A 12,143-nucleotide genomic window follows, 5' to 3' on the forward strand; every position below is an offset into this window, starting at 1 on the left:
TTTAATAACACTTTAACCAATTTAACACCAAGAAATATTCAAAAATTCTTTTGCCTATTAATATTAATCACAATTTTCGTTTCTACGAAACTCGAATGATTTGTATTTCTGTTAACATAAATAATGTATAAATATTTTACACAAGGTTATAATTTATTGTTTTTTGCGTGTGAATGTTTTGTTTAGGTTGATCTATCACACCTTTGTGACAATAACTATCATTATGAATGTATATTCAACAATGTCGCGGGTTGAACAATTCACATAAGCCCTGTATGAATTTGTAATGTATAATACAACAATTGGAATGAAAGTATAAGCGCTTCTTTTCGTATAAATTTGCTTTGTAACGTCCCACACGACAATATAGAAATAAGCCAAAATACCAGTAAGCTTTTAAAAATTAAACCGAGGTTCAAGGAACCTATGAATCTCTGTAAAGCTCAAATAAGAAATCGAAATAGAGTAATGGGAGTTTGACCAACTTTTCCTTAGTTACAAAACTTCTTAAGGATGTAAACATTGATTTGAAATCTAGGAACTCTTCTGATTATAGTTCAGGTTAGTTTGCCTTGATGTTGATTTCAAACAACTTTTCTTAATAACTTTTTGCCGTATTTACCATATAAGAGCCTTTACAGATGGATGACTTTCTCACGTCACCGAATGTCGTCTCTCGATAGCTGGAAAACTCCTTGCATTTAAATCAATTGCTTTCGAACTAACCAGTCCACACGAGTGACCTCAAGTCACTGTCGGGTCCACTAGAAGAGTCTGCCCATTCACACGAGCGATATTGATTGATTTCTATACTGTACCGTACAATAATAGAATTATTAATGTATGGATTTGCCGAGACAAAAATCTATCCATTGTTATCGATAGATGCAACAATGTAAGTCAACGTCAAATTGTTTTGTCGTTGCTCAAATTTACTGACTCAAGCCACCGACTGGTTTGCCAAAGTGGTTCGTCTGTTACTTCGGTCAACGACACTTCATAGAAAAAAAGCCTTTTTGAAAACTCCCAACATACCTATAATTGATTTTCCACATCTGAAACTACGTGAGAAATTGCTCTTTGCCCAAATAGGTCTAAACTATTGTCTGAGTAAATAAAAAATTGTCAGTGAATGAATCATAGAAATCGAAAAAACCTTTCTGAAAGCGTTAAACTAATTTTTCGGAAGTTATAAATTTTCATTTTTAGAAATGTTTTAGAAATGTATATCCAATACGATCTTAAAATAGCTAAAAAGTAAACTGAAAAATCTTTCGATAGGGCCAGACAAAATCAAAACTTTCTAAAAACACAAACATTCTTAAAAGTCAAAATTTTGAATCCTTTACAAATGCATAAGGAAGTAAATCGAAAAATATCTAAAAAATATTTAAAAAAAAACGTTCTTGAAAGTAATCAAGTTGGAATTAAAGAATTTTTTCAAATTAATGAATATCCAATGTGGTTTTCATTTGTTGAAAATTTTGTTTTCTATTTACCCCCAACTGTTGAAAATTAATTTACAGATTTCTGAGAATTAAACCAACATCTTTGGTTGTTTCAAATTTTGGGCACTGATATCTCGACAATTCTCTGGAGTAATTACTTTAAAAATATCTAAAATTAATCATCCTAATGAGTTTATAAGCCTGCACAAACCGGATTGCAATATCTCTTTTAGCTTCATAGATACAGAGACGCTTTGATACCTATTTTGAAGCCACTTTGAAAGTGCTATGAAATAACAAGTTCTTAAAAAATTTCCAATTTTCCACCATCTCTAGTAACTTATCCATGGTCAAGAGAGGATCCAAGTTAGTCAAAAATTAGAGCCATGAGGGTTCCACATTTCAAACTTCGACACACCGAGTTGTAATATCTTTTAATTTTTGGGATGCGTAGTCACTTTGTTATATGTATATGTTCACGATTTTGAAAGTGCTTTTAAAATGAAGATGCTTAAACATAAATTTCCATCCAAGACCTCAAGTAAGTTATGTAAAGTCAATATAGGTTCCAAATTATTCGAAACAAGTGAGAGAAGCATATCAAAAATTTTCTGAAAATTTACAGGTGAGTTCCTGCTTTTTGCCATTGTTAAAATTTAACGCACTGATATCTCTTTAAGCCATGAAAAAATTGTCTTAAAACCTAACCGAAATGATTCGTCTAGATTAAGTTATTTTAAAAGTATAGTCGAATTGATCTTTAGCCAGTTTCTATGGCGTTTTTAACTCGAATTTATCCCTGTAGGTGCAAGTTGCGAAATTAGTTTGTGAATTTGATTTAAGTTTGAGTTTTATTCAATGTTCAAAATGAAAGATATTTTGGTTCATGAAAAACGCCGATAAAGACTTTATCAATTGCATCATAACATTTTTTAATTTGGGTGTTTAGATGTTTTAGAGTCAAAATCGGATTTTTTTGTTTCAAATCAGTTTTTTTTCCTACAATGAGTTGCCTAAACAACAACTTTACTCAACTTTAAAACTTAACTGTTTGGACAACTTTATCTCGTCGTTTACATCTAAAACTCGATCTTTAATTTGTGCAAAACAAGCGAAAAGGTAATGAGATTCGTTTAATAAATAAAAAGTAGCTATCCCAGGCTGAGTACGTTAAACTATTTTCGTCTTTATCGCTCAATAAAAATTAGCATTCTCTTTACATAATTTCAGCATTATCTGTTCCCAGAAATTCAGTCGCCTTCGTATCGTAATAAAACCGAAACGGAATGACGCAACTCTACTCCTCCGACTAGTTCAAACAAAAAGCTTTTTCATACCAAATAAATTTCCAGTAAACAAGGAGAGAGTAAAGAGCAAGTGAAATGAGCTTTCAGTCTTTTCTTTCATCCACACGTTTTGCCTGCTAATTGCGACAATGTGGCAACAGGGTGCCCATCTAAATTTACTTACATCCGAGTTTAGTGTTTATAGTCGCGGTGCGGCAGCACTGTCTGGCTTGAGTCGTCAAAGGCAATCACTTCTCTTTCTCCCTCTCTCTTTCCGTCTCGCGAAACCTTCGCAAATCACAATGGCCGCCCGACATTAAAAGGACGAATGACGATCGAAATTGGTCATTACTCATTGTTGGTCATGTTTCATGTTTCCATTGCGAATTTCTCAGATTTATCTTTCCTCAATGAGACCTAATTATATAGATGGAGTGCAAAAGGGAAAAAGGGCTACATATTTTTCGTTACACTATAATGTTATTTATATTTAACTTCCTTCAAAATAGGCATAATAGATTTCTTAACGGATGGCGGCCGTTAGTAATTCTTAACAGACGCAGAATGTTATGGTTAAAATATACTACGTGACAAAGAAAGGTAAACACCCATTAAAAACCATTTTATTTTGATAATTTTTTGCATGTTGACTTATCTTAAAAAAAGAAAGAAATGATCAAAATTTCAAGTTTATCTGTTAATTTTTTTTTTAGTTTCCATGGGTCGTTCCTTAAAAAAGTAAAATTTTGTTTAAACATTTTTGTTGACATTTGCATCGCGACATTTGTGAAGTGTGTTGCAATCGGTCATAATTTTTATTCATTATGCCTAGAGTGCGTAGAATTGAACAGATCCGTCAGCTTAGTGACTTTGAGAGGGGGCGGATTGTTGGGTTGCGCGAAGCAGGTCTGTCGGTCAGAGAAGTGTCTAGAAGAACTAACAGATCCTTAGGAACCATAGTGCGGTGTTACCAGGCGTGGGCACAGAGCCAGAAGCACTGGGCGAGTCAGAGGAACCACAGAGCGCGAAGATCGTCGATTGCGACTTTTGGCTCTTAGAGACCGATTTAGCAGCAGTCGAGCTATTGCAAATCAGTGGTTTGAAGAACATGGGAATAGGGTTGGTATGCGTACAGTATATCGCCGAATACAAAGTTTTGGCCTTTTGTCCTATCGTCCGCATTGGGTGCTGCCTCCCACTCGCGAACATCGATCTAACCGCTTACAATGGTGTAGAGAGAGGATTCAGTGGGACCAAGAATGGACTCAGGTGATCTTTAGTGATGAATCCCGCTTCTGTCTGGGGATGAACGACGGTCAGGCAAGGGTGAGAAGGCGACGGGGTGAAAGGCGAGATCCACAATTTGACAGAGAGCGTCATGTCCACCGTACTGTAGGCGTTATGGTATGGGGTGTTATTGCATATGGTAGCAGGTCACCCCTAGTTTTCATTAGAGGCAACATGACTGCCCAACGCTATATCCAAGAAGTGTTGGAGCCATATGTGATTCCATATTTTCGAACTATCCCGAACGCTATTTTCCAGCAAGGCAATGCTAGACCTCATGTTGCTAGGCAAACAATAACGTTCATGGATCAACATCAAATCAACCGTTTACCCTGGCCACCTCGATCGCCGGATCTGTCTCCTATTGAACATGTCTGGGACATGAATGGCCGCAGACTGTTGAATTTACAGCACCCTCCACAGACTTTAGCAGCCCTTACCCATGAAGTTCAGATTGCCTGGAATGAGATACCTCAAGAAGACATTGACAATCTTATTAGATCCGAGCCCATGCGTATCAATGAGTGTATAAGGAACCGTGGATGCTCAACAGACTATTGAAAAAAAAAATGAAGTTCTTCCTCTGATCTTGCTGAAAATGTAATCATTGAATAAGTATGTGGTACTGAACACGTACAAAAAAAATTATCTTTAATGGGTGTTTACCTTTCTTTGTCACACAGTATAACTCACAGAAATACACATATTTATTATATAAGTACATGCAAGTTGATTTTACAAAGTTTTCTCCCCCACAGTCTTTCCTCTGGAAATTAAAAATTCTTCATTTCATTTAGCGAATATCGTAAGCGTTATCTGGCAACAATAAATTTCTGTCACTTCTGATGAAAAATGTTTATTGCAGATTTCTCATAAAGGAAATTAATAAGTAACATTGTTACACCAATTTACTATATGGGTGTGAAAAAATCAAGCTAATCCATGTAAAAGCATACATTATAGAAAATAAATTACAAAGTTAAACGCTATTTACACTTACCATATTGGCGGCTGCACACGATCATCGGTGGTTTTAGTCACGCACACATTGGTCATAAATAACCGAATTAAAAACTGCAATTTATTTCGGATGTAACGAAGGAGAAATCTGTTTTTGAGGTAATAAAATATTTGTCGCATGATAATTAAGTCCTCGAAAGGTTGCTTAGAGAAAAGAAAAAAAAACCATCTGCATTGGTGAGCTCTTTAGACCTTTCCAGGTAATTTCATAGTCTAAATTATCGCTCTCCATAAGTTTCAAAACTTCCTCGTATCAGAATAACATCAGAACAATTGTCAAATACGGTTGCGAAAGCTTAATTATCCTCAAAATTCTATAAACAATATTCCTACATCAGTCAAGGACCAAGATGTCATTGAGAGACCCTCTTTATTTGAGATTTTTAGTTCTCTCATCATTATTTCTTGGATTCGAATAACATATAGCGTATCAAAAAGTAGCGAAGTAATTATTGTTTATGCTGTTAATTGATTTATAACTCGAATTCTTAGAAAATTGTTGGTATATGAGTCCAATATTTTCAGAGTTTTTTCCGCAGAATGAGCCATAGCTTTAAATGTGCATGAAACAAAGTTTATGCTTATTTACTTTTCCAAAAACTATTAAAACTATTGAACAATACTGGTGATGATGATTGTTGATAAATATTGCATATAGACTAATTTTATAGAACACAGTGAAAACTTGCAAACTCTGTGCATTGTTCAATTTAAGTCTTTACGATTTTAAAATCCACCTGCAGGGTGACCCACTTAATAGCGGAACACCCCCATAACATTTGCATTTATCGTCCGATCTTGACTACATTCTTTTAGCTTGTACAGCACGAAAAACTGTACTTGGGGATAAAGTACCACATTGTTGTTACAAAAACCGTTGGTAATCTATGAACATAAACCAGTTTTTGGTGCCAGATTTCTGAATCTGAGGAGTAAATCATTTTCGGGGAATGACGTATTTAATGACATTTTATATCTTTTTGAATCTACGTTTTACTTCCCAGATTCAAGAATCTAGCCCAGATCTTCACTTTGAAGCATGTTATGACTTATGCTAGTCTGGAAACTTGCAGTCTCAAAGGTTGTAATAATTTTTAAGACCTTTGCAGTTCCTCTATTTATTGCAATTCCGAAAAATCAAAGTCTAAAACATAGTTTTTGTAGAATTGATGAAATGAGAATGAATAGACACGACTCATTAATCAATACCTTGATTTCCATTTATAGAATCCTATTGATAAATTTACTAATACTTCACACTACCATAATTTTCCATGAGTATTGCCCCTGCTGGATGCGCATGCACGAATTGACTCGGCGAATTAATTAAAACATGAGTATTTGGATAACGGTTAACAACACTTTTAACAATCAGCTTTGCCTACTTATTCCGATTATTAGAGCGCAAAAGCTATTTGCACTTAAGAGAACGCATAAAATGTCTTCGTTTTGCGGTCTTTCTTCGGTTGGTTGAAAAATAGTGCTATTTAGTGTTATTGAAATAAATATAAAATCTCATTTTTAACAATGCGTCTGTGCCAACCTACAGGGCATCAGCCGAATGATAGCGATCTGAACAAGCTAGTAACACGGTGGAAACCGTTTAAGTCGTTGCTGCTTTCCTATGCAGATCACGTCCGCCATATTTTCAACTCGGGATCATTAAAACGCATATTCCGGCTGCAAGATACGAAAGGCCACTTAGCCACGATGTTCTTGAACCTAATTATTTTGCGCAACACTTGAATTTTTGTCTGGATTTAAACTTTGAGGGGGTTTAAGCCCCCTTTCGGTTTTAGAGTGTTCTTCGGGATGAGCATGATGGTTGTCAGCAATCAACAGGTGTTCATCATGAGTATAATTTAATTACGACTGATAAAAGGCCAACTCAACGATAAACGAGAAAGTGTCATGAAGTTAATTGATTGGGCCTAACACAAAGAATCAATGAAACTGTAGAGAATGCACGACCTAGTTTGTCCCTTGAAAGCAGGTCAACCGGCAAGTTTTTACATTCCTTGCCAATTTATTTTGCTTTTGCAATAAATTTAAATCAATAACAAATCCCTGGCGATGACCAAGAAAATTAATCTGAGGTTCAATTATAGAAATTTTATATTATCAGTAAATCCCGTAATGATTGAGTACCAAGAACAATTTTGCATTGTGATATTTAACTAAATTTCGCCGATGTTATGACTGGATTATTTTATACGAATCACCATGATATTAAAATCGATATGTCTTGCCGAGTAGATTTGAAAATTATATGAAGTCATTTAAGGATTTCCCCCTTAGAGTTAGTTAGTCCAGTTTTATCCGCAAAGGTATACATAAATTTTGTCAAATTCAGAGAATGTGCCCCTTAGAATCAGTCTAAATTGATTCATATAAAATTCCATGAAATCTTGAAAAAAACTCGCTTAGTCCAAAACTGACGTGTTGAAGTTCTGAAAATGTCCTCTTTAGGTCAATTAAATTATGTTAATTCCAAAATATCCGGGTAAAACCCTGTAAAATTATGAAGATATTCCTCTTATGGTCATATGAAATTAGTTCAAAAATATTGGATTGTTACCCTGCAAAATTTCAATCGGATATTGTCCTAAGGCGAGTCAGAGCTGCAGAACCGTCCTATTTAAATTCTAAAAATATTCTGCTAAGATTAGTTCAGGTTAGTCCGATGAAATTCTATGAATGTTTCCTTAAAGCCAGTCCGGGTTATTACAGGTATATCCCATTTAAATTATGAATTTGTTATCCTAAGGTCAGTTCAAGTTAGTCTGATTAAAATTCTGTAAAGTACAGAGAATGTTGCCTAAGGTCAGTTCGGGTACAGTAGGATTAGTTTAGTAGTCCTGAACAGTGACTAAAATTTTCAAAGTGTATTCAGATTGCTAAATAAATGCAGGATTATTTGAATGAAACACCAACTCTTAAAGTCTTTAATAATTTAAATCCACGTAACTTAACATAGAAACCCTTCCAATATCTTAATAATTCTTAGCTTTATTGATGTACATATATTTTAATGAAAGAAGACTTCTTGAAGCCTTTTGTTAAAATGAAAATAAACTAAGGTAGGTACAAATACAAGTAGATAACTATAACTTCAAATCATGAAGTTTTGAATATTTTGAAGGAAATGAAACTTTTGAAGCCTGTAATTAAATTCCACGTAGCGCATCTCGGACTCCATACTTTTTTTTTGTAGCGGTAGAGGTGAATGCGTTAAGTACTAACCGAGGGCCTTTGATGTTGTTCCTATTGCTCGGCCACCGAGTGTGGGATTCGCCCTGGAGGAACCCAAGGGTTACCCACTAAACACCCTTGCCGCTCTTCACCCCGTTTCCATGTTGGAACTGCCGTCAGGAATTGCTTCAGGGAGGTTATATACCTATACATTTTTTTCTGTTTCTTAGAATCTTTGCTGCTGTTTGCAATTCCACTTTTCCTCCATTTTGATTTTCATCCCTGCCCCCATATACCCTCCAATAGCATCTCAGTGTCTGTGTGATTTCAATAAGCGTTTGACGCAGATTTCCTTGTTAAATTCCTCCGTGCGAGTGTTAGCGAATTCTTTTCTCCGACCAGCAAATTTTTTACATCCGAATATCATGTATTTCGAGTTGTTCGATTTTCCACAGAACCAACACTTGTCAGTCTCCAACTTACCAATCCTCTTCAAGTACGAGCAGAAAATTCCATGCTCCGTGAACGTCTCAGATAATAGTCCACCTCTCCACAGTTGCGCTCTATCTATGCTCTCAAATCCAGAATGAAAACCTTGATCTAGCTCTGGTACTTCTTGGTTCGTCTCTCGACTCATTCGTCTATTGGTCTTCCTATGGCTCCTTGCTTCCATTTACTGTCGTATCCATACATGTGGTTCCATACATGGAGCATTCCTTTACTCCAGTGCGGTAAACAATACTGTTCAATAAGCGCTCGTAACGATTAGGGTTAGCCTTTTGTTCACTTTTCCCAACATTTTCTTCCTGTAGCATTGGAAGTTCCACCGCCTTTTCCCATATCTGAACCTCACAAAACATGACTGATGTAGCGACGCTGTATAGCAGTCGCTTCTTGCTGGAACTGCCCAACCTTAAACTTAGTCTAGTAAAATTTTTATCACAGAGTTTGTGCTCATGCAGATTCTCGACACGTGCACGGTCATTTTTAGATGTCTATCCAGATACATTTCGAGGTACTTCGCAGCTTTCTGACTCTCCTCCTCTGCACCATTCATTGTCACTCGCGTATTTAGTAATTTCTTTCCCCCCTCAAGATAACCACCACTGCCTTCTTCATGGCCACTTTGATTCCATGTACTCTAGTGTTTCTACAATTCTGGTCACAGCATAGAAGATCGTTCTAGCAGAACCATGACTTGTTTTGCTCTAACCGCCAGCGTGAAATTCATACTAATATTGCCATTGTTAAAACTAAATTCTCCTCTATGTGAATAGATAAAGGCTCTTGATGTCATTATCACGCATTCTTGTTAAGTCACTATATCGATGTCCAAAATGTTTGAAAATCTAAATAAAAAGAAAAGAAACTAGCTAGATAACTTAATTTTTGAATATATTTGAGTAATTAGAACTCACATAATGTCCTATGGGTGGTCAGTTTTTATTTATAAATATTTTTATTTCAGGTTACTATCAACCAGCAGGACCCCTCATTTCAGTGTCTCATAGTCACGGACAGCCACCTCTACAACAACCACCTCTACCCAAAAGTGTACCTCTGTCAGATGCTTCACCTACGTCACTCAGCTCCTCCACTCATCAAGCTCAGGGTCCACCTGCTGCTCCCAGTTCTACCAATGGAGACTCCTCAGATAACGAGGTGTGTATAAATAAAGTAAAAATATTTCCAAAGTGAAACAAACTCCACCAATTTTTAGTAATTTGAAAAATCTCAAGTATCGCACGCAATTTATCTATTCATATAACACATTTTTTAATTATACCGTATGAAAACTGATCGTTTAATCCTACTTTTTAACAAATAAATCTAAAACGGTGACGGGTACAGTAAAATACGGAGGACGAAAAAGTTTCTGAATGGAATAACGAATTTAAATTTTCTGAATGACATGGTCAATGGCCCACCACAAAAAAGTTGTGAATGGTAATAGGTGTCGGACCCTTGGAAAGTGTTATCCTATAGATTCTAATAATCACGAGATCCGTCCAGTGGAATAAACCTAATATGACTTTCCTTGTGTCAAAATTTAAAGGAAATATCTCATAAACTACCGGAGCTATCCTCTGGAGAGTTTGAAAACATCGTTTATAAGACAAACTTAGTTAAATCATAATATTTATGCAGAAAACTACGTAAATGAAATTTATCCCATTAAGTGGTATGAGGACTGCCATGTATAATTTGAGTGTATAATTTCAGATATGTATAGGCGAATATGAAAGTATGACAACATGGCCGCTGCACCGAACAGTTTCACATGACTTTGTATCTGCAGAAAAGGGTCGTATAGAAGTATGTGGTCGTATGATTGGGTGAAATTAAAAATTCCCTCTTGGGAAGAAAGGAAGGATGGAAAAGTTAAATTGGCCCTGATATTAGTTTAGTTATCAACTCGGTTAACTTGTTCAAACATTACTTATTATGTAATGGGAAAAACAATGAAACTTGTTTAAAGCAAGAACATGAATGTTTTGTGATCAAATAAAAATACATTACTTTAGTGTTAATATTTATTTTATAATGCATTTTGTTTAGGTAATTATAACTTCAGTGACGGCCGGCAGAAAGGACCCGCCTCCGCCAACGAGCCACCCCACTAGTACTCCCTACAGATACCCCCAATTTTCACAGTATCCGTCGTACGCGTGTCCTACCCAGTATCACTATCAAACTCCCCCTCCTCCGCAAACACCGCCCTACCCCCATCACGAAATGTGTTATCCAACGGGCCCACCTGCAGGATACCTGCGCCATACCAAATATTCTCCATCTCCCACTGGACCGTTCCACCGGTATCCATATTATGGGGGAAATGAGTTGTATCCTCCATCGAGTGTCCCACCATCCCAGGCTACGCAACAGGTAGATAGAACTTATTAACATATATAACAAATATTTCGTGTAGAGAAATCAGGTCCAGGAAATTTTGTTAGATATGACTCTCGCTCTGATTTCTCTATTGTAAACGATGTTACGAAATATTAGTCTACAAATCAATTTTCTCATAATTTAAGAGGTCATGCAGGGTGTCCCAAACGGGGCAAATTTACTGTTTCTTCGAAACTGTAAATGGAGAAATTGGTTAAATTAGAAAATAGTTGCAATCTTTAGACTCGTTAATAAGCGATGTTGGTGGTGCCAAATTGTTTGTTTTTTTTTTAGATATGTATGATTTATCTACAAGCTGGTTTTTGATAATACTTTAAATTATACAAGGTGGCTCAAAATAAAGATAAATAAGTCAAGTCTATTCTTTTAAAAGGAATTGACTTTTTAAGTCATTGCCATATTCTCCGTTGAATTCCAAGTATTTTTTGTATGATATTCTACGTACTTAAATAATTTCTTACTTATAGCAACGTTTGAATATGAGAATGCATCAAAATTGATAATGTTTATTACTAATTACGAATCGCAATCGAGAGTATAATGAAACTGGATTGGATAGGACAGTTAATTATATCGTTCAGTACTTTTAAATGTACAGTATTTCATAAAATGAGTGGTTTTATTTCTAATCGTTTTTACTCAAATAAATTGTTTATGTAAGACAAGGAATTTACCTTAAAAAGTGCCACGTAGTACTTGGGCAATACGTTTAATGATTTTTGTTTATTCTAGATGGTAACTGCTGCGCCGGTCTCAGCAGCGGGCTCCTACCCCGCAGGTACCAACATTCCACCGCCCCCACCTGCAATAATGGAGCCATACCCCCCACCTCCAGCGCCGCCTACGTTAGTGGATGCTTACCAAGCCTCCCCTCACTACTATCCATCAGCATATAGTCTTCCACCAACGTGCTACTCACATTCCCCTACCAGAGCCATTCAATACATAAGTAAATCCTTTATTGTTGCTCATAAAATCAGAATTAATGCTGTATATT

At 36.0% G+C, this 12,143-nt stretch overlaps 1 protein-coding gene across 1 annotated transcript in view; it reads left to right on the forward strand.

Annotated features, from left to right (window-relative positions):
- Hers (Histone gene-specific Epigenetic Repressor in late S phase) overlaps nt 1-12,143 on the forward strand; it is a 51,344-nt gene that overhangs the window by 32,930 nt on the left and 6,271 nt on the right. The window contains exons 5-7 of the mRNA XM_066397999.1: nt 9,702-9,895; nt 10,793-11,119; nt 11,879-12,095. Of these exons, the coding sequence (XP_066254096.1) occupies nt 9,702-9,895; nt 10,793-11,119; nt 11,879-12,095 (738 nt within the window). The remainder of the gene's footprint in view (nt 1-9,701; nt 9,896-10,792; nt 11,120-11,878; nt 12,096-12,143) is intronic.

This window comes from Euwallacea similis, chromosome 16 (assembly GCF_039881205.1).
Source record: "Euwallacea similis isolate ESF13 chromosome 16, ESF131.1, whole genome shotgun sequence".
NCBI classification, from domain to species: domain Eukaryota; kingdom Metazoa; phylum Arthropoda; class Insecta; order Coleoptera; family Curculionidae; genus Euwallacea; species Euwallacea similis.